The 21610-nt window shown below is 47.8% G+C and overlaps 1 protein-coding gene across 2 annotated transcripts; it reads left to right on the top strand.

The window, feature by feature from the left end:
- Positions 1 to 6619: 6619 nt before the first annotated feature.
- NABP1 (nucleic acid binding protein 1) lies at positions 6620 to 15854 on the top strand. Of its 2 annotated transcripts, none has more exons than XM_056349819.1 (6): positions 6620 to 6915; positions 7011 to 7149; positions 10095 to 10166; positions 11591 to 11663; positions 11931 to 11997; positions 13463 to 15854. In XM_056349819.1, exons 1-6 carry the CDS (start codon positions 6825 to 6827, stop codon positions 13648 to 13650), a joined length of 630 nt encoding a protein of 209 aa, XP_056205794.1. In that variant the 5' UTR covers positions 6620 to 6824; the 3' UTR covers positions 13651 to 15854. The 2 variants fall into 2 exon arrangements, with proteins under 2 accessions (XP_056205794.1, XP_056205795.1); XM_056349820.1 differs by having other exon boundaries at positions 6633 to 6915; positions 11937 to 11997.
- Positions 15855 to 21610: the final 5756 nt, after the last annotated feature.

Genomic DNA, 21610 nt, shown 5'->3' with positions numbered 1-21610 from the left:
CACATGGAGCGCTGCAGGGAGGTCAGGGAGCAGGGGTGGTGACTACCCTGGGCAGGGTGGGGGCCATCACATCGTCATCCAGCTCTGTGACAGTGCGAACAAAATGTGGTTCCTCTGCCTAGGGAACAGACTTGTGGGATCGTCTGTTTTTCCATCTTTTAACACGCCCTGTTGCTTATTAAGATTTGAGAAAGGTAGAAGTCCATCTTGTTAAGACCACCAACAAACTTTCAGGAAAAAGCAGACACTGCTACAGAAAAAAAAAACCACCTCCACCCCCCCACCACCCCAAAAACAACAAAAACAAAAAAAAAAAACCAAACACCAAACATCGAAAAGAAATGCAAATCCCCATTACAAAAAAATAAATCCAAACCAAATTAAATTTTCAAAGCCTCCCTTCCTGGACATAAATCCTCTATTTTTCTTTTGAAGGTCAGCATTAGATGATGCAAAACCAACGCTGAACTTCCAGCCCATTAGCCTCTGCAGAGCCAGGCAGCCGGCAGACAGGGTGATGTGGTATGTCTGCATTTTTCCCCAGGCACTGGAGAAGTCAGAAGCAAAACCCTTCCTGGGGTGGGAACAGTTAAGAGATCCTCTTCTTTAAGGGGGTCTGTTACAGCCCTGGGGGCGTCATGGGACAAACCGGTGGGCTAGCCTACAGGAATCACCCCTGGCAGAGACAGGGCTGGCAAAAGGAGAAGGCACTTGCAAAGTGTTTTTGAAATGTTGCCTCCCCTGGGTAAAACCAATAGGAAAGGGCTTGCCTTGCTGGTATTTTAAGGGTTTCTGAGCCACATCAGACACCTCCCTAGTGCTCACAGCCCTGCGCTGAGCCATGTGAATGAAGCAAGTTAGTCAGCCCACTGAGGGGAAAGGCAGAGCTCTGCGCCCCACAGGGACTGCTTTCTTCTGTGACTTGAAGCATTTGCCTCTTGTATCAGCCAACCAAAGATTGCAGCAGGGCTAGTTTAAGGGATCACTGCAGGTTTTGTTGGTGTAAAGCTGGTATCTATTTTCCCTATGTAAACAGCGGTTACTGAACCGGTTTAGGTGATTGTGACAGAGTGGGGGTTATTCTGGCATAGCTACAGTGGGACAGTGCTAATCCCCGCCCCCCCCCCCCCCCCCCCCCCCCCATCTGCACTTGTTAAACCTTTTGAGTAAAGATCCCTCAGATGAAGAAGCAAGGTTGTGAGGTCTGGGGTTTGCTACAGCACTCGCTGGAGACCCCAGAAACAGCAACTGTGAGTGTTAGTGGGCTTTCTGCCCACAAATCTTTGAGGTTTATTGTGCATAGTCCTTTGGATCTCTGATGGAAAACATGAGGAGGCACCAGCTGCTATGCCCTCCATCTGTACAGGGCAAATTTAGATCCAGATTCCTCTGGTCCAAGCCCAAATTCACAGCTGAGCAGGAAAGGTGCCCTAGAATTGCCCCACATCAGGGATTTCATGTAAATCATCCTACCGGTGTGCACAGGATTAATCAAAAGAGGGAAGTAAAGAACTTTCAGAAACACCTTGCAGGACTGGGCTCTCAGGTGAAAAAAATTCTGCTAAAATGCATGGAGCCCAGGAAGAAAAGGCTATGTCGGTGCTGCAGGACGCACAGGTGGCTCCTCTTGGAGAGAATGCTGTGAATTCAGGACGTTTACTTAGCGTTTGGGGTTTTTTTCTGTGGTACATTACAGTGCCCTGGTACTCAGTTGGCTTTCTTAGCTAACAGCTAGGTAGGCACAAAGCTGCCTGGAATCCTGGCGACGGGCACCTGGCAGTCCTTCCTGCTTCAGGCAACTTGCAGGTACACTGCCCTGAGGTGGGGTGGGGGGCAACAGGCAGCTCGGATCTGTGTCCCTGATCAGGAGCAGGACCCCAACAGAGTGGGGATTCCCCACTGCATCTTTCCCACTGACTTCTTGCTGAAGTTCCTCTCAGGCCTCTGTGGCTTCCCCTGGGGTCATTCATATTTCCTGAGTGAAATCCTGACCCTGATGGCCACATATGGTGTCCTCAAGAGATGCTGAAGGTACCAAACCACTGTTTTCTGGGGTCTCCAGAATGCCAGTCTGGCTGCCAGCTCATTAAATGGGCACTGAAGTGTCATCAGGGAGCTGAGGTGTCATTAACACTAAAACATAGCTGACCAAACCTGTAGCTTAATTTAGGAGCTTGTCAGATGTATGGTAATGGCCTGATTAGGCTTGGTTAAAGGTGGTGTTTGCAGGCTTCTGTACATTTTTAATCTCTGTATAATAAAATATTAAACATCAGCTCTTGCTCTTACTGGCGGATTTCTTGCGGGAAGATCTACTCTGGGACTTCTTTAGCACTGAATACTGAGCAACTGACAGAAAAAGGGGAGTTTGGACCAATGTCTCTGCTGGCGTAACTCCATGACAGCCGGAGGGTGGAATCCCAGCCCTGGGACTTCTGCCAGGCTTATGACTGCTGAGAACTCTTTTAACAACTCAACCCTGATTTTGCTTTGGACTGAAACCTCCATTTGAGTCTTGGCCTATAAACACTTGCATCTCCCATACAGAAGAAAAATGCTCTGCAGCAAGCAAACGAGCTTGGAAACAGATTTAACTTTGTCAGTGGAACCCTTGCTGTAGACATTCATTGAGGGCTAAATTTGGCTTCTGTGGTAAGACACTGAGTGGCACACAGACATTCAGCTCCCTCAGTGATGGAAAGGCTCCTGCTTTGGCTGCAGTCACAGTTTATTTGACATGCTCCCTGTCGCTCCTGTGAACTGCATAAGCAAAGTGTTGGTGCTGCCTCTCAATGAGACCCACTCGTGCAGTCAGTGCTCATTAACATTTTTTTAAGACCAGGAACCCTTGATACTGACAATGCATCTCTCTTCTGTCTTTCCATTGCATACTGCTGTTGCAGCTTCCAGACTTTTTTTTAGGCTTATGCATTGTTACAGGGTATTTGCGAGTCTTTTGGAAGTTCTTGTGGCTGAAGATAACACCTGCATCAAAGCCCTCTCTGTGCTCTTCCTGTTTGCGGAAGACTGACTACACCTCCAGCAAGGAGGTCAGAAAGTTGGTGCTTCCATCACCCACAGCAGAGACTTGATAGCCTTATGGTTCTGAGGTTTAAAAAGGAGGAGGAAAGAAGATGCTAGAAAACCAAAATAAATTAATAATAATTCTGATTTCTTTATACTTTATAAAGAAGCAAGGGAGAAAAAAAATGGTTTGCTTTGCAGGTCACCTTCACAGTAAATAGGAATTGTTCAATCACTGCTGGATAATACTAAGGGCACTCTCAGGGGCTGGCAACTGGAATGACGATTAAAAAAATATGAGCAAGATTTTAAGTGTCTCTTTGTGAAACAAACAGAGCAAAATTGTTCATCAGTGGCGGAACAGATACTGTAAACACTGTCTTAAAACAAATCTGGAAGGAACGCGTATCTCTGCAGAAACAACAGAGAAGATGATCAGCTCTGTCTTCCCAGCACAGTCCCAACCCCTTATGGATACAGAGGGAGTCTGTGACCTTGCCTTCCTACTCCACGTGTCGAGCTTTCTGAAGCTCCATGTCTCTTTTTGCATTTGAGAAGACAGATAGGAAATATTTCACAGAATCAATGAAGTTGTCTGGGACCTCTTGTGATCATCTAGTCCAACCTCCGTCAAGCCGGGTGAGCTAAAGCAAGTTGCCAAGGACAGTGTCCAGTTGGGTTTTGAATGCCTCCATGGAGGGAGACTCCACAGCCTCTCTGGGCAACCTACTCCAGTTTTTCAGCACCCTCACAGAGTAAATAAAATTTACTATGTTCAGATGGAATCTGATGTGTTTCAGTTTGTGCCTCTTACGCTGTCATTGAGCACTACTGAAAAGAGCCTGCCTCCCTCCTGCTGGCTGTGCTTCATCTCCTGCTTGTTGGGATGGACCTTCCGTGAGCCTGGAGGAGGTGATCTCTGAAAGCCAGCTCAGAGGACCCCTATGCTCTCCACGACTGTATCACAAGCAGCTCTCTGAAGAGGCCAAAGTCTGCTCTTCAAAATCAGAGTTGTGGTCCTGCCGTTTGCCTTAACTCTCCCCTCTTATCATCCTGAACTCCACCATCTCATGGCCACTGCACCCAACGTTGACCCCGCCTTCATGTCTCCAACCAGTTGTTCCTTGTTTGTAAGTATGAGGTCTTCCTTACTAGCTCCCTGATCACCTGTGCTAGGGAGTTGGTGTCAGTGTACTCTTGAACTCTCCTAGATTGCTTGGACCCCGCTGTGTTGTCACTTCTAGTTTAAACCTCGTCCTACCGGCTCTAAGCTTAACCTTAGCATAAAATACATCCATCTCCTTCTGGGCTCACTGTTGGTCCCTGCACTCCCTGCTGCAGGCCTGGTGGCTCCATGCTAGCCGATGAGCACCAGGTGGCCCGGGCGTAATGTGTTGCAGAGAAGCGGTCACACACACTGGCGCAAAGGTAGTCCATCTGCATGTTTGCAAATACACTGGCTACAGCGGCAAGGCGGCTCAGTAGCCCAGATCCTTTGCACCTCTTCCAGCTGCAGCGCCGACACCTGCCTTCCAGGACAGATGTTCACTTGAAACTTAGTAGTGACACATCACTAGAAGCACATCTGCGGTGAAGCGGTTCTTAAGTGTTTTCTTCTTTTGAGCTAATCACCCTCGTGACTTCCTCTCTGCCTAAGAGGTGAGGATTCTTTTTTTTTTAACTGCTTTTTCTGGCTAAAGGAAGGATTGTCCTCAAATCTCCAATGAGATTTGCTGTATGATCCACTTTCTCCTTTTGTCTCTCCTAATAAGTCAGAATGCAAGAGCCGGGACTGGAGATTTTCCATGGGGTTGCTCTCCACTAGGCAGAGCAGCATACGGCCTTTGGCTGCTCTGTCCCAGACACCGTAGTACTGAGAATCATGTTTTGTTTTAATTGAGCCTGGTGAATGATCCAGGCACAGGGTGCTACTGTGCTTGGGGCTGAAAACACAGGATAAAAAATTATTCTTTCCCAAGGACTCTAAATTGATGGACCAGACAAAAGGTAGAGGGGATGGCAGAAAAACCCCAAAACATCTGTACGGAAAAATTCTACCAGTTCTATGGATAAAAGTGTTTTTGTCCAACCTTTGCCAGGGACATTGTCATTCCTGGAGTTTGAGCTCTTCCCCAGGTGACTAAATTAAAGCCATTCATGTACAGTTGATCACCCTAAAGGTTTCAACATTACCAGATTAAAGTTATAGAGCTAGTCTGGAGAGAAGCCACCAAGGGAGTCTGTCATCCCCGCCATCTGCACCAACAAGGATTTGGGACAGAGGTGGATTAAGCTCTTGGGGGCTTTAAGTAAATTCTCTTGTGGCTCAGGCTGCCTTCCTCTCAGATTCCTACAAACAGCACATTTTATTCTGACCACCCATTTTATTAATGAGTTTCACCCAGCAGGGCTGCTCCACTGCCTACAGATAAACATTGCACAACATTTGTTGGAGCAGAGCTCCAGTGTGGCGGAATGCATAGCCAAGCATTTCACAACTGTCATCTATGGATTTCTGCTTACAGAAATAGCACAGGAAACCCCAGCTAGCCAAGTCTGGCTCTCAAAAGGAGGAACAAAGTGCACATATACTGCTCTGCTACCTTTCCTAAGGGAGAGAGCTGAATTACAGAACCATCTGCATGTCTTTGGGCTGTTCTCTGCCAGGCAGCAGTTTCCTGAGGACCTGCCAGCCAAGGATGTCACAAGGCTGATGCGGCTTGTGGCTGGTCCACCACTTTGATGGCTTTCCCCTTGGGGAAACTACCCTCCCCTCATGCCTGACCCTGCCTGTAGCCTCGCTCAGACACTTAACATCTCCCCACAGGAAGGTCCTGTCAAGAGTTCAGTGCGCTTTGACAGCCTTTTTAGTTCTCAGCAGGATTTAGGCTCACATCATTGGCACTGAAACCTTCAAAGCTTGGTACTGCATACCTACCCCTAGGCTTTCCATCTACTGCACATTTGGTGCCAGGAGCGTGAGGCCGTGGTGCAGCCCCCAAAGCTCTGAGGTACTATGCAGCACCACCGCCCTCCCGCCCAGGCAACGGCAGTTTCTGCCTGCTGGAGACCAAATCAGACTTCACCCTCCAGCCGACATCCCAATGGATGCCTCCTCCTCCTAAAAGTGTATTTTTTTTCCTCAGCGAAGGAGGCCGAACTGCTAGGAGACAGCTCTCCGGGAAAAAAAAGATCTCTGTGACAAGACCCCTCTCGGCGTTACAAATGGGTCCTAAAATGACGCGTAAAGGCGGCAAATCGTTCCCTAACTCTCCTCTGTCCCCCTGCCGCGCTCGCGGCTGTTTTTCTGAGGGGGGGAAAGCGAGGGACTGAGGGCGCTGAGGCACCGCGCCCAGCACGGGGACCGGTCCCGATCCGCCAGCGCCCTGAGAAGAGCAAGATGGCGGCGGCACAGCCCAATCAGCGCGCCGCGCCTGTTCGCGCCCGCCTTTTGCCCACTCCCGGCGCTCCGCGTGCCCCGGACGGTTCCATTCAGCACCCTCCCCCCCCGCCCGGCGCCCGGGGTGGGCCCGCCCGGTCGCTATAAAGCGGAGCGCAGCGCACATGTGCTCCTCAGTGCCGGCGGGAGCGGGAGGGCGGTGGGGTCTGGGTTGGTCGGGAGAGGGGGCGGTGGGGGTCGGGCGTGCCGCACGGTCACCGCGCAGCCCCTCGGTGCTTGTGTCCCCGTCCCCTGTGAGGGTTGCCGGTGCCCCCCTGCCCGGCCCTGCGCTGCCGCCGCTCCCCCGCGGGATGCGGGCTTGGCCCGCCCCGCCAGTCCTGCCCCCCTAGCCGGCCGCAGCATGAGCGCGGCGAGCGATACGTACTTCCTCATAAAAGACATAAAACCCGGACTGAAAAACTTAAATGTCATCTTTATTGTGCTGGAGATCGGTAAGTGGCGTCCGGCACGCCCCACCCCCGGGCCGCCCACGCGTGTCACGCAGGGGCCGTCCCGTGCCCCCCCTGAGCCGCGCTTCTCCCCGCAGGGCGAGTCACCAAGACCAAGGACGGGCACGAGGTGAGGTCCTGCAAGGTGGCGGACAAGACGGGCAGCATCACCATCTCCGTGTGGGACGAGATCGGCGGCCTCATCCAGCCGGGGGACATCATCCGCCTGACCAAAGGGTGCGTATGGGGCCGGGCCCGCCCCCCCCGCTGCCCGGGGGCCCCGTGGCGGCGGGCGGGGGCGCGGGGAGCACGGCTGGCCCCGGCGCGGCGGCACCCGCAGGTCACTGCCACATTAAAACCGCCTCCCCCCCCCCCTCCCCCGCCTAGCAGCAGCGTGGCTAGGAGGGGCTTGTATTTTTAATGAGGAGGTGGTGTTAAGAGACCTGGCTTTTTTTTTTTTTAAAAAAAAAAACAACACAGCTCCTTAGGAAAGACTTCTTTTGGGGGGAGGGTTGTGTGGGGGGCGAATGCAACAGACTGTCCTGGTCTGTAAATCAAGCATGTTATTTTTACAGCCAGTTCTTTACTCTAGCAGGCAGCTCCTTAATGAAAGAAGGGGATGATTAATGTGTCTGGTGCAGAAAAAAGTTGCTTTTCATTGCAGTGGGTTTAAGAGAAGTGATGGGCAGAGGAGGAGAACCTTGTCAGCTTCACTCTGAAAATTCATGCAAGGGCTTCACTGCAGAGCATGTTAGCTTGGTTAGGTGCAATTGATTTATCTCAGAGGTGGTTTAATTAAAAAAACACACACACACCCCTAAACATGTTTATTAAGTGAGAAAGGGACTAGATTCAGTTTGAAAATCCTCTTTCATGTCACTTAACTTGTCAGTAGCAAAACAATAGTCACTTTCATTTGAGTTCTTCATGCCATTTCAGTTATACTTAGAAATCCATTACACTGGCCCACAGCACTCCAAGAGATGGTGTGTAAGGTCCTCTTAATTTCTTCTTATGAAGAAGTAGGTAAAAGGTGACTGGGTGGTGCTGCTGACTGAGCTGGTCTTAAGTTGCTCATTTGAGTGTAATTCTTGGTTTTGGCGTGAAATGGGCTCACCCTTGCCACCAAAACTACAGCTGCTTCCTCCTATGCAAATGTCCTTTTACACGAAATGAGCTGTCTCCTCAGCAGGGGTGGTTCTGGGGAAGCCTGCTTGCGTGGAGAGCACGTGGAACGCTGCGCTGGGTGGAACTGAACAGCTCTGGGCCACTACAAAGCCCTGTGCACAGACGACATTGAAACAAATTAATAGCGATACTGTTCAGCGGCGTTACTGTGCTCTGCTCTGACTAGCTGGCTGTAGTTGCGCTGGTGTTTCAGTGCAACAGATGGGAGGGTCACTGCATCCCTTCATGTCCAAAAGTCAGTTTGGCTAGTATAAATTAAATTTATGAGCTCTCATTGCTGTTCCTGGTGGGTGGCTAAGTCATGCCCTCATTTGCGTGAATCGCATGCTCACTTAGGACTGCTTAGTGAGTGAAATGGCAAAAGCTAAAGACATTCTGGTTGGCTCTCACATTAAGAGAAATGCCCTCATGCTGGCATACGAGGTTCTCAAAACACCATTTTATACTTAGACAGGATTAGTTTGGGTGTGTGATGTTGCCAGTGCAAGGCAGGTAAGTTGCAGCTCTGTAGGCTACTCTGACTTCAGTGCAGGGTGCTCGCTGTTAATAGCAGAAAGGCTTGGCTGGGCCCCCCATATAAGCATGTCTTTCTGCTGAATTTCAAGCTGTAGATGCATTCCTTTGCAAAAGCAGACACTTGCTGATTTTTGTCATTGGCGGGATGTTAGTTCTGGAGTTTAGTGCTTTTTTGGCTGGCTCTTTCCGAGACAAAAACAAGGGCTTGCATACGTGGAATAACTTTGTGCTGGAGGTTATCAGTCGCATGATTTGCTGGGTCTTGTCCCAGGAAATTTATGTTTGACTTACATTTATCATTTCGTAGCTCTTGTCCTTTGTGCTCTGCTACAAGAGTGTCCCACTAGCTGGTTATTAAAGGTTAAGCATGGAGTTAAAGCATACTTTAAAGTAAAAGGTGGTGTTACGAAGTGCATTAATCCTGCTTCTGGATGGAGTGCTGCTGAGATGGGTACCCAAGCTGTAGATACTGTGCTGTACTGCTTGTGCTGAAGTGCGGGGAAGGTTATCTTTGCATTGGCACGATGGTCCTGTTCTGCCAACCGAACTCCTCCCCGGTGCCTCTGTTTGAGGCACTGTGTGTGGCTGGATGGCTCCCAGGCTCAGCAGATAAAGTAAAGGGCAAGAGGAAGGTTTGTTATCTATGTTCCAGAGATAGACCTGGAGCATAAGGAAGTGGTGACTTGTCTTAGGTTATCGGTGACTCCTGAGAGTGCAGTTGCTGGGGCTCCCTCTTCCTTTGCTAGAAGACACCCATATTCCTGTTAACTCTTGCACTGCACCTGGGTTTCTGGACTGTATTTTCATTATTTTTTTCACATACATGATGCCCCTCACTGAAAGAAGCGATTATGCAGAAAGTTTTGCATAACCCGAATCCCAATGCTTGAAGTCAAGTGCCACTATAAAGACTGGAGTGCACTCGTGCTGTCTTGTAAGTGAATGTTTCCGCCATCAGAAAATTATTTCACTGCATTTCTATGTCAATTGGAACACGATGATCAAACTCGTGCCTTTAAAAAAGAAAATCTGGTAAGGACCTATACTAAAACAGCGAGCGCTTCCTATTTTACACATTCAATAGCAGTATCTGTATTATGCAGTGAACAAAGGTAATTCTTCCTGGCTCCTGCACTGAGAATTGTCACTGAATGGTAACACAGATACTGCTTTCGGCAAAATGCCTTTCCTCTGCAGGACCAGTCATAAGGGTTGCTCCAGCCAAGGGAAGAGCATCCAATCTCAAAATGATTGGCTGCTTTCCTGGAATTCCCAAAGGAGTCAGCTGAGCTTCCAGTACCTTTTGCTAGAAGCAAAATGTGGGGAACTTTGTGTGGTGAACTTGGGGTCCCTGGGAATTTCTTCAGTCCTTTCATGCTGATACTTACTAACTCTTAGAAGAAAGCATGCTTCTACTTTTTTTCAACAGTGGTATTTCTTATTTGCTAAGAGACTGCTTTGCTTCTTCCTTTGGCCAGGTATGCATCTCTGTGGAAAGGATGCCTGACACTTTACACAGGACGAGGAGGCGAGCTGCATAAAATTGGGGAGTAAGTATTGAGTGTTCATAGTTGCAGTGTGATGTCCTCAGCAGAGCATCATGGTAAGTATGAGACATGGTGGCTCTTAGTAAATGGAAGCTAGGGCAGCAAAAAACTGTGTTGATTGGTCATGGGTAGGTACAGTACAGACAACTGTGATGTGTGTTTACACATGCTGTTGTGTTAATGAGCTCAGACCCTCTCTGGATTCTAGGTATGTTGAGGAAAACCAGCCTCCAACACTGGCACAGGTCTGAGTTTTACTTAAGGAGGAAGAGTTTAAATGACAAGAGATTTAATCTGCATTGCTTACCTAGGCCTCAGCTTGACTGACTAAATAAACTCAGTTTATTTTGGTGGAAGCCCTGTGTGTGTATCATGTTTGAGAGAGAGGCAGTGCAAAGAAGGAAGACAAAGGTAACTCCAGTGAATCACATATAAACAGAAGGAAGCCTCATTAACCTTCTTTAACCTTCCCACAAACTGAAGCAGTGGCGACTCCTGACTAAGAACAAACATAAGTAACATACTTGACATGCAACAGGAAAAACAGCAACGTTTTCTAACCAGAAGAGCACTTCCGCTGTTGCACAAATGCCGTGGGAGGCCTTGCAGTCATCAGGAAAGTGGGGTTCTGGGGTGGCCACCTCTCATCTTGGATAGTTCAGAAATGCCCAGTGTCCAGCTGGAGTTTGTGAGGGATGACCTGTTTTTTCGGTTTTCATGATTTGGGTTTTTTCGGTGTAAAGCCACCACCTCAAAAGTGTTGGCTTACTCTGCAGCAGGCTGGATTGAGGTGAGCCCTCACCTGGGCTGGGAGCTCTGCTTCTGCTTAACCAAGCTGCTTAATCATTCAGATCTTTCTTCCCCTCTGCCATCGTTTCCATGTGGTGAGTTGGTGGGGCCTTTTCCTCCCATGGTCCCTTTGAATGGAAAAAGGTGCTTTGAGTTTCATTCCCTGTTTTGGATGCTGTGATGTTAATAGGGCACTCCGTAACTTGGGAGCGTGTAGGAGCATTCAAGCTGTCCCTAGAGAGCTAAAGCAGTCCAGTCTGCGAGCAGGCTGGGTGACTCTGTGCCTCAGGTGACCTTGTGAGTGGGTGTTGGACAAGATTGCACAGCTGGAAGAGAGGCAGAGGGAGCCCTTTCATCACCTTTTGTTTTCTTTAGGCCATTTTACCCTTTAGAGTAAATATGTACTTGCCTCTGCTTGACTGAAACACCCTTGCCAGGAAGATGTGACAGGTTCACCGCAAGCTGTAAAGGGATCAAAGAGCCTTTTAATACCTATGAATGCTCTCTGAACTTTGGGGTCTGGATAAGTTACTTCTAGGTGATGGGATATGTCAAAGACACATGCTCTTTGAGCTGTGGAGTTGAGAAGTCTGTTAAACAGCTTTTAGAACTTCCTCATAATCTTAATTTCTCCCCAGGTTCTGCATGGTGTACTCAGAAGTGCCAAACTTCAGTGAGCCTAACTTGGAACACACTGGGCAGAACAAACTGGTATGTTAAACTTGTCTGAGGCTTCTGTCATAGTGCTCCTTGTTCTGAACACTTCGCGTTAGGCAGTGATCAGATGTGACTCTTCTGGAAAAGTGGACTTGAAGTGATACATAGATAAAAATGAGCCAATAATTAGAGTAGCAAATAAATTTGCTGTGGAATGACTTTAAGAACGTGGGGGGGGGGGGGTGGGAAATCAGCGGTTTTCTGTAAAAATGTGAATTTTCTCTGATCCTTGTTTTTTGTTTCATTTAAATTTCTCCGAAGGTACAGGGTGAACAGAATAATAGTTCTGCATCAAGTAATATGGGTTCTTGTACTTTCGGGCCACTGGGTAAGTTTTTTTGTTTTGTAGAAATGAAAGGATGAGAAACACGTAACGGGGGTAGAAAGAAATTTATCTTGCTAAGGATTCTTTGTTCTGGGGCAACAGTGTACTATGGTCTAAAAAGTCTTTTAGATTGGGGCATGAACCTGCAAGCACAGAAATGTGAACATTTCCTGAATAATGGTTTCAAGATTTCTTTCCTAGAAGAGGGAGACATTAGAATATTCAAGGTGCCTGTATCACATAAAGGGACTTCTTTTTTCATCCTAAACTGATGTGATACTTGTAGAGTTTTTGCAGCACTTGAAATCCTGTTTTTGAAACCACCTGAGACCTTAGCTTTTAAGATTACTTCTGTTAGTCTTGCCAGTCACCACGGCTGTCTTGCCGGGTTAGCTTTCCAAAATAGAAGTGGTGGTAATCTGAATTCCAATATTTGACCTGGCTGGATCATTTTGTGATGTATTTAAACAATGAAGCTTAAATGAGAAGATGCTTCAAGGACTCGACTGGGTGTGAGCTGAGAGGGAGCCTTAGTTATGGCCTGCCTACATGATACCTGGCATTGTATAGCTGAGCCCTGCTGGTGGATGGCAACAAACTGATTCTGTAATTTGCTGTTCAAAAGCTCTCTGTCACTTCAGTGACTGGCTGCTTCCTCTTGAACACCATGATTTTGATTTCTTTTCTTTCACTTCTCTTACGAGACCTGTCTGTTCCCTTGAAAATAAATTATTCTGAACAAAGAAGGGCAGTGCTTTTGGGCCAGTCTTCCCTCAGTGCCAGGGTGAGGCTTTCAGTGTGTAGGTACTTCCTTGGTGGTGTTGCTTTGGGTGGTGGACAGCTGCTTTCACTGAGATTGTGCACATCTTCTTAAATGTCTTTTTTGTCTCTTCCTGCTTCATATTCTTTAAATGCAATGATTTAATTTTGTCTCTTCCTTCCTGTCGTCATTCTGCCTCTCTTTCTACCAGTAAAATGTGAACAGAGAATGAGAACTTGGTGCTAGCTGAGTTGCTTCTGTGGCTGGACTTCCCAAGGCAGCTTTCTGTTTCTGTTTACGTGGTAGTGGGGAATGATGCAAGGAGCTCTGTGTAGCCTGCTCTTTTGCTGATTTCTCCTTGACTTCTGCCCTGCTGTCTCTAGAAAATCTTGGGGGGTGTGTGTGACCTACAAGCCAGTGCATGTTTCTGAAAGCACCAGTTTCATGAGATTCCATGTCCTGGGGAAAGAATCGGCACGCAACTCTGACCCTTCTTGCTTTAGTAGAGTGAAGTGTAGGAATGGAGTGGGGTTAACTTGGGAGCAGGGGAAAAGGCAAGCTGTGGTTTGGGGTCTTGTGGTGCCAGAGTGGCTGCTGGTGTTCAGGGTTTGCTGTAAACTCCATGCGTTCCCGCTTGCTAAACTTATGTAAGGGAGCAGTGATTTCAGCCCATGGAGCTCGTGATAACCTTTTTTCCTGTCTTTTTAGGAAATGGTTTACAAACTGGACCTGAATCAAGTGGATTTCCATTTACGTATAATCATGGCCACAGTTATGCAGGTAGTGGGAGAGGCAATGGACGAGGACCTGTAAATCCAGCCCCAGCTAACAGTGTTCAGCCTGTTCTCCCTGCTGTCAGTAATGGGAGGGACCCACGCAGAGCCTTTAAAAGATGACTATGCCAAATGTGGTTGTACAGCTTGCTTAAACTCTAAACTCTACTTGAACACTTATTGCACTTTTATTTATAGTTAACTGTGAACCAGTTTGTCCTTTGCTGTTTTTTTTACCTTTTGGTCTATGGAGCAATGTGATCGATTTCTTGTTTTGCTTAGGGAAGCACAGTGAGTCTTCCCCATATGTTAAGGGGGTAGGGGGAGAAGGTGGATGTAAGAAAGTAAGGGTAACGGGTTGAAGAGTCTCATTTAAAACTCGGTGCCCTTTGCTAAATGGAAGAAAATTTCAGTTACATGTCTGTATTTTTTGTTTCTGTTGGTCAGCCATATAGCCTTAACAGGTCTATTATGTCCTGTGCGTGCATATGTTGGCTTCCATTAGGGTTAATGGGAGTTCTTCGTATTGGAAGGGGAATGAGCGGGAAGAGCAAAGATGCTTTAGTGAACTAGGTGTCCTTGGAATGAATATAGCTTGCAAAAGCAATAAGTATAAGGAAATGGTGGTGCCAGCAACTAGTGGTGTTTCCTGAATCGGAGAATGGATAGCTTGGATGAAAGTGGAAGACATAGTGAGTGTCTTGTACCTTGACTTCTGATTCCAGAAAGGTGTGCGCTGCTCAAAAATTCTCTATGAACACCATTATCACTGTCAAGGAAAGTGACAAGACACTTTTTTTTTTTGCTTTTGATAGAAGCTTGGATATTTGTTCTTGCTGTGCATGACATAGCAGGAGAGGAGAATCTAAATTCAGACAATATTGGGGAATACGCTGTTTGTAGCCACTCATTTAAAAGCCCAAGGTTACTTTGCAGGAGTCTCAGTTTCCAGGAAAGAACTAATTTCAAATGCTGTATTACCCATCCCTTCAATGAGGCTGCCTATTTCTCCTTCCTTGATTCACTTTTCCAAATGAATTATGTATTAGATGAAGCTATATATATGTGTGGATTGCAGAGGTACTGGCCAAGCGCACAGCTGCACTTCTGATGCTGTTAAGCTGCTAAGCTTCCCTTCCTCTGTGTCACATGAAATAGGAATTATCCCTTCAAGAACACCACCACCACCATCTCCTGGGGGAAGATAGCTGTGGTTTGATTTCCAAGATCACAAATGCCTTGACTCTAGGTAAGGGTCCAGTGCCATATTTCAGATCAGGTTCAAAAACAACTCGGAAGCTGAGGTGTCATACTGGATTCATCTGTTTAACTTCTCTTATAGCTGACCTCTCAAATAAAAAATTGCACTAACCATTTCAAAAACAAATCTAACTTTCTTTCTGTCAAGCCATAAAGACTTCATTGACAAAAGGCTCTTTCTAAATTGTGAGTTGTTTCTGTGGTTGTTCATGTTAATTGAATTTACTACTGTGTCACTAATGTTTACAAGTTATTTACATTTGATACTTCTGCTTTTGGTACTCTATCATGAGGACTTGTTGAAAATTGCTTCTAAGTGGCAGAAGTTCCTTGCTTAGTCTGAAATAATGAACTTCCTTTTAAATGCAAGCAGCAGTAACAACAGACTTCTGAAGGGAGGTTTACAAAGCCCCGTGTGCCCAGACACCCGAGGGCTATTTGCCTCCAGTCTGGGTCAAGTGCTGTCTTGGTACCTGCTTCCAGACAGAACTAGGAAAACTTGTCTTGGACAGAAGAGAGTGGCACACCTTGCGAGATCACCCATGGGTGCTGTTATGGAAGAACAGTGCTAATGGGTGAACCAGAAAGCGTGCTGCGACTTCTGGGGAAATGGTGTAAGGTGGCGATGTGTAGCTCAGGGACTTTAAATTGCTTACCTATTTAAATAAGTCATGTATAGTCTAGATGCATGGACAACCTCTTAATGCTGTGCTGCATTAAGACACTTGATATACTTGTGAGAAGGAAGCCAAGAGGACTTCCAAACCTGTCAAGTGTGTATATGGCATGTTCCAGAGGTAAATGAGATGTAAGTATGGTGTGAGACGTGCTTTCCGGTAGTAGCTGTAAAGGTAGCAAGTGAAGTGATGGTGTGGGGGGGACTTAATGTTCATTGGGGTGTCTCCACCACGGATCTCAAATCCTGGTGGTCTTGTCTACAGCATAAAGAAGGTTGAAATAGGGGGAGAATCCTGTGTTGGTGTGTGCTGAGGTGCCTGATGTTTGTAGCTCTATGCATTTGAGCTTTTTTGAAGCTAATAAACTGAATGCTTGTTCACAAATTCCAAGTAAGTGAGATGATTACTGCTCGTAAGTGGCGTAAGATTAAAAACTTGCTGTCAAGTGGATGACTGGTTTGCAGTTGAGAGGAAAGAAGCAAGAGGCTGGTCTTCATGTTCAAGGTTAGTAGCATTCCTGCCTCCCTGTTTCTGATGTGAAACTATTTTGGTTTATTAATGAATTTTTACTTCTTTGCAGGGGAAATCTGTGCCCTGAAAAGTCACGTGGACTTAAAGTAAATTTAACGATAGTAATTTTTCAAGGTCTTCTGATCTTCCAGTGAACCTAAGACAATACCTCTGACTACCTCAGAGGTATCGGTGTCAAGATGGCAAGTTCTCAGCTTGCAGAGGAATCTGGAAGCCTGCCTTACATCTGTTTGGATCGTACCACCTCTGTGTACAGAGAGACAGAGATGGTGCATTTCTCAGTGTAAACAAGCAGTTGTCACGCATTACTCTGACACAACCAGGCAGTTCATAGGTGCCCAGCGGTTAGGTCACTGGGGAGTCTCTGTACAGATGTCTTACTGAGATAAAGGTAAGGCTTGCAGCTAGGGTAGTCTCATGCTAGATAGTACAGATTGCCAAGGCGGGGAGAACCAAACCCAACCCTCTGGAAGGCGTTGAGGTGCCCAGACACAAACTGTGCGGTGCCGAACTGCAGCTGAGCAGTCCTGATACCCCCCCAGTCACCGGCAGCCCTGCTCTCCTTTCCCCACGAGCTCATCTCAAAGGGCTGATGGCAGGCTGCAGCAGTGTGGCAGCGGCGAGTGTTGCTGTACCTCTGCTGCAGTCCTCCGGGTGTTCCTGCTGCCAGTCGTCAGCGTGAATCTTTCACCTTGGTCCCAAAAGTGGAAAAGCAGTCCTGTACCATGAAATACTCTCAACCGTGGATGCGTGGTAGTCATGCACCCTATGTCCACAGTGGAAAAGGGGAGGTGCCGTAACAATAAACATAAATGCTGGACCAAGGCATGCCAGATAGAATCTGCTTTCACAACTCCATTAGCTTTAGCCTTAACTCGAACCTGGGAGGTTGCAGTCCTGTGTGCTCCAGTAATGCTGTCCCTCAGCATCACGTGGATTCTGGTAAGGAGATCTGCAGCTAGTGCTGCTTGTGATGAAACCGTGTTTCTACATCGGTGCAGTCTGCACAGATGACACCCTTAGCAGCACTGCAGAGATGTCAGCCATGTCCTGGATTTCTCTCAACACGGGATTGTTTACTAGACAAATCCTTTCTTCTAGCCCTTTGGGACTTTGCATTTTTCACAGGCGTAACTGCTTGTGTTTTGGTAATGACCTGGCTGTGCTATGGTCATCCTCTGCAACTTGTGTCCGTACCCCCAAAACAAAGGATCCTTTCCTGTTCTACAAAGCAATTTTCATCAGCAGCTTCTTAAGTGCTCTGTTAGGACTAGGAATTGGTAAAAACAATGAGGTTTTGAGTGTTTCTGAGGAAGTTTCCTAGGCTGTGTCATGGCCCGTGCATTCTCAGCTGCCAGGTTGTTCCCCTGCTTCTCTCCTGTGTCTATAGATTTGCCCTTTCAGATGTGCTGTTCATTTTTAACCCTTGAGCTGAGCAGTTATTTGCAGAGCTGAGTGTGGTCTCTGGCAGTGCTTCTGAGGGGGGATCTGGGGAGGTGCCCAGCTTTCTCGCCGCAGTGCTCGCTAGCAGCCAGCTCTGGAGCTAGAGCTGGCCCATTTGAGGGATTTCCCCTTAGTTCAGCACCAGTGCATGGTACTGAGGAGGTGGCAGGGCTGTGGCTCCCTGTTGCTGGTCTGATGATGCTCTGTTGATGATTCTGGTAGAGCCATGGATTGCTGTGTCTTGGCCAGACGCTGCCCCTGTCATTTGATGCTGTGGGGTGAGCTTGGCCCTTGCTGCTGGGGAGCGTAGGGATGCCAGGGGATCCCTGGCCAGCCTGGGCTGGGCACCCTGCTTGGGGTGGCCCGGAGCACCCCCAAGGGTGGGCTCTCCAGCAACCCCAACCCCTCCACGCTGTAGGTGGAGTGAGGGGCTTGGGGTCTGTAGCTGGTCCAGGGCAGTGCATGGGTGCTGGAGGTGCTGGGCTCTGCAAGGCTCCTGCTTCAGGCTGCTGTGTTTGCTCGGCCGTCTCAGAGGCATAGCACGGTTTGAGTTGGAAGGGACCTCAGAGACATCTAGTCTCAACTCCCTGCCCTGGGCAGGGGCATCTTCCACTAGAGCAGGGTGCTCCCAGCCCTGTCCCACCTGGACTTGAGCCCTTCCAGGGCCGGGGCACCACAGCTGGTCTGGGCAGCCTGTGCCAGCACCTCACGCCCTCATGGGGAAGAAGTTCTTCCTGATATTTAATCTAAATCTACCCTCTTTCAGCTTAAAACCATTACCCCTTGTCCTACTGCTACGTGCCCTTGTAAAAAGCCCCTCTCCAGCTGTCTTGTTGGCCCTTTTAGGCACTGGAAGGCGCCGAGGTCTCCGCGGAGCCTGCTCTTCAGGCTGAACACCCCCAGCCTCGCACGGCTGCGGGGGCTCCGGGTGCTGTGGCCCGGGAGCTTGGGGGGCTCTGCCTGCCGCCGTGGCTTGGCTGCTGCTCGGAGTTCCCAGCTGGCTCCGGTTGGTGTGGGGGGAGAGGGTTGCTCCCACCCGTGGAAGCACCCAGACCTCGCAGGGCTGTGCCTCTCCTCTGGTGTGCTTTTGTTTGCTTCTGCATAAGTGGGGAGATTGGAGCTGGCTGAAGGGGGAACTGCTCATGGGGACGTGGCTTCAATTAAAACAAATAAACAAAAAGCCCTTGTGTTCCCACTGGAAGACACGTACCAAACCAGGGGGAATTGCCTGAAAACTGAGACTGATGTTTTCAGCAAAGTCCTTCAGGAATTCATTCAGAGATGCACTTTCTGACTTCAGCCTTAATCATGCTACTAATTCCTTTATTCTCGATTCCGGAGAATTTGAAGTTGTTATGCCTCTTTACAAGGATTATGCTTTTTGATTTATTCTGTGATGGACATTTGTGTGTGTGTATACATAATATCTATAAACACACACAGCATCTTGTAAATTGGAATGGAAAAAAAATAATCCTAAACAAGCTGTTGACTAAAATTCAGAGGATGTAGTTCAAAGAGATTAGAAAAAAAGTTTGGAAATAACTAAGGGGAATACTTCAGGACTTCCTTTAGCTTTTAATTTCTTTAAATTGCTAATGTTTTTTTCTGAGGAAGAAAGCAATGCAGTTATAAGATCCTCATCTAAAACTGTATTCCCACAGCCCCTTCTGTTAAAGACTGTCCGGATTTGTACATTTCCTAGGGAGCAAGATTAGGGAAAGGAGTGAAGCATCAGGATTTAGCTCAGAAAAGGAAGTCTTTGTACTGTAAACATACCTTCAGAGCTAAACGTTTCCTAATTAGACAAGTGTAAATGGGACCGTATCGGCTCTGCAGAGGAGTGCAGTCACTGCAGGGCTGAGTAGCTGCTACGTGTCAAACTGACATATAAAAGACAACATTGGCTTACTACATCACTGACTGAGACTCCCCAGGCGTGCAGTTTTGTGTTGTAGGGCAGAGCCCTCTACTAAGCTTTCTTCAGGTTCATAGCCAGAGGGTAAAATGGCCTTGCAAAGTACTGGACAGCTATCTGGGAGGTTTGCAAGCACGCCTGCCCAGCTCTGCTGTATGCCTGTTGGGACAGCCGGGAGATCCCACTGACTTGAAGCATGATTTGGATCAAGTCCTGTGCAGGTGGTAGATTCTCATCTGGAAAACCAGATTAAGGTGGTAGAGCAGATCTATTGGGTGCTAAATTCATAATTTATGAAGATGCTGAATGCTGTGGAAAAGCTGGAAGCCACAGCCAACGTGCAGATGTTTCTTTCTACCTCAAGTTTAAGAATATATACTCCTAAGCTCAAATTCTTTATAGTTAGGTGGTCGGGTTTGCTCTTTTTCCAGAGATGCCAAGGGCTGTAGTTCTGTGCCCAAAACTGGAAACAACCCACCAGTCATGGAGAGCTTGCTGGTGTGACTGGGAGAGGCTGCCACTTCCTTGGGAACTGCCTGCCAGTGCTGCCTCAAGGAGTGCTTTGTGCTGCGGTTGCACGGCTCGGGCTCTTGCGGTGCCAGTTCCTTGTGTGGGGTCTGTGGGTGCCTGTGTGCCCCAAAGCAGGTGGGGCGAGGCTGTCCCTTCCACCCCCGTGCCAGTTACCGGTGCCTGACTGCATGGTGGAAAGGCTGTGGCTCTGGCCGTGGCAGCACCGGCTGCGTGCCGTGCACAGCCGTCTGTGCAGGACCTGCCGGTGAAGCTTGGGGTTATTGCTGAAGAAAAGGAAAAAAACCCATCCTCCCAGGTGGGAAGGGCAGCCATTGGCAGACCTGTCAGAGCTGGTGCGTTTGGTTCGGTTGGGTCCTGCCGCACGTTCTCAGCAGGGCGGGGTGGTGTATCCCAAATCCGGGGGGCTGGAGGGTGCCGGGCAGAGGTCTGTGGCAGAGGGGCTGGTGGAGCCCTGGAGGACTGTGCCTGGTGGCTTCTGGGACCTGTGGTGGTGTTAAATTTTTAAAACAATTGGACAAATACCTGTCAGGAGCGGCTTGGGGGAGGGGGATGTGTTGATTCTGGTGTGGAACAAGCATGAAGATGCATTAAATGATCTCTTGTAGCCATTTCCACCATTATTTTCTATGATTTATGCATTAGCTTAATTTTTGTAATTTCCTCCTTCCTAGGTTGATTAATACTAAATTTAATTTTCTGTAATCAACTTGAGCATGTAACTTGGAGACATGAGGTTTAGGCTGATTGCAGTAAAAAATCTACCTATCCAGCCTAGCTTGAATAAAGCAAAACTATTTTTATCCCTAAATTATGCACTATTTTCATGGAGCTCTGCAGCCTACTTATATTTAACCTTTGAGTGGAGTGCTCTATTTTTTCCGATCACCTAATGCAAACTTTGCAAATGGGTTTTTTAATTATGAGAAACCCACCTGCATGCCATCAACCAAATTATTAGCGAGGCAGAGAAGGATAACCAAGAGTGCTGTCAGACTTAAGCTGAATATGAAAAATGTTTAAAAGCCAAGAACAGAAGTTGCCAAGAAATAATTTTAAGCACCAGATGCTGGGGGAACAAATTAATACAACTTATTTTATTTTTAGAAATAGTGCGTTGAAGCCTGATGCAGATAGACATTTTGATGTGCAGCAGCAGCACTTGGCTATGCAAGAGGACTGACAAAATCAACACAACCTTCTGTTAACAGAAAAAGGAAAGATCTAAGTTTAAAAAAACTCTAGGTAGGGGGAGGGAGAAAGAGAACTTGATCTGCCCTCTACTAGTTGTAAGACTCCGGTGAGCTGTAGTTGTGCTGTTGCTTATCAGAGCTGTTTGTGATGTGGTTTGGGACGACCTTGAAGCCGGAGACCCCTGTGCAAAAGCCAGTCTTGAAAGCCTTTCCCTGGTACGCGCAACCTAGTTTCATTTTGCCTCTGCTTTATTGGTGGCGGGGCCCATTGCTAGGGACAGTGAGTCTAAATGTTCTTGCTGAGCTTCTTTTCCCCAGTGGTGCTGGGAATCAGATGTAATTTCTAGAGGAAGCGGGACCCAAAACATCCGTAAGTCAGTACCAGGAAGCCAGTAAGGAGGGCATGTCAGCTTGGGAAAATTGCTGCAATAAGCTCCTGGTAGCTTTCTTAGCAAAGTGGATTTGCAGAAGCTTTCTGTGCAACTTCATCGGTGTTGTAGCTGAAGGCGTGAGTCACAAAAATCTGGGTCTTT

This window comes from Falco biarmicus, chromosome 8 (genome assembly GCF_023638135.1).
Source record: "Falco biarmicus isolate bFalBia1 chromosome 8, bFalBia1.pri, whole genome shotgun sequence".
Classification (NCBI taxonomy): domain Eukaryota; kingdom Metazoa; phylum Chordata; class Aves; order Falconiformes; family Falconidae; genus Falco; species Falco biarmicus.
Note: the sequence above shows the minus strand (reverse complement) of the source record. Positions and strands in the feature narration are given on the sequence as shown.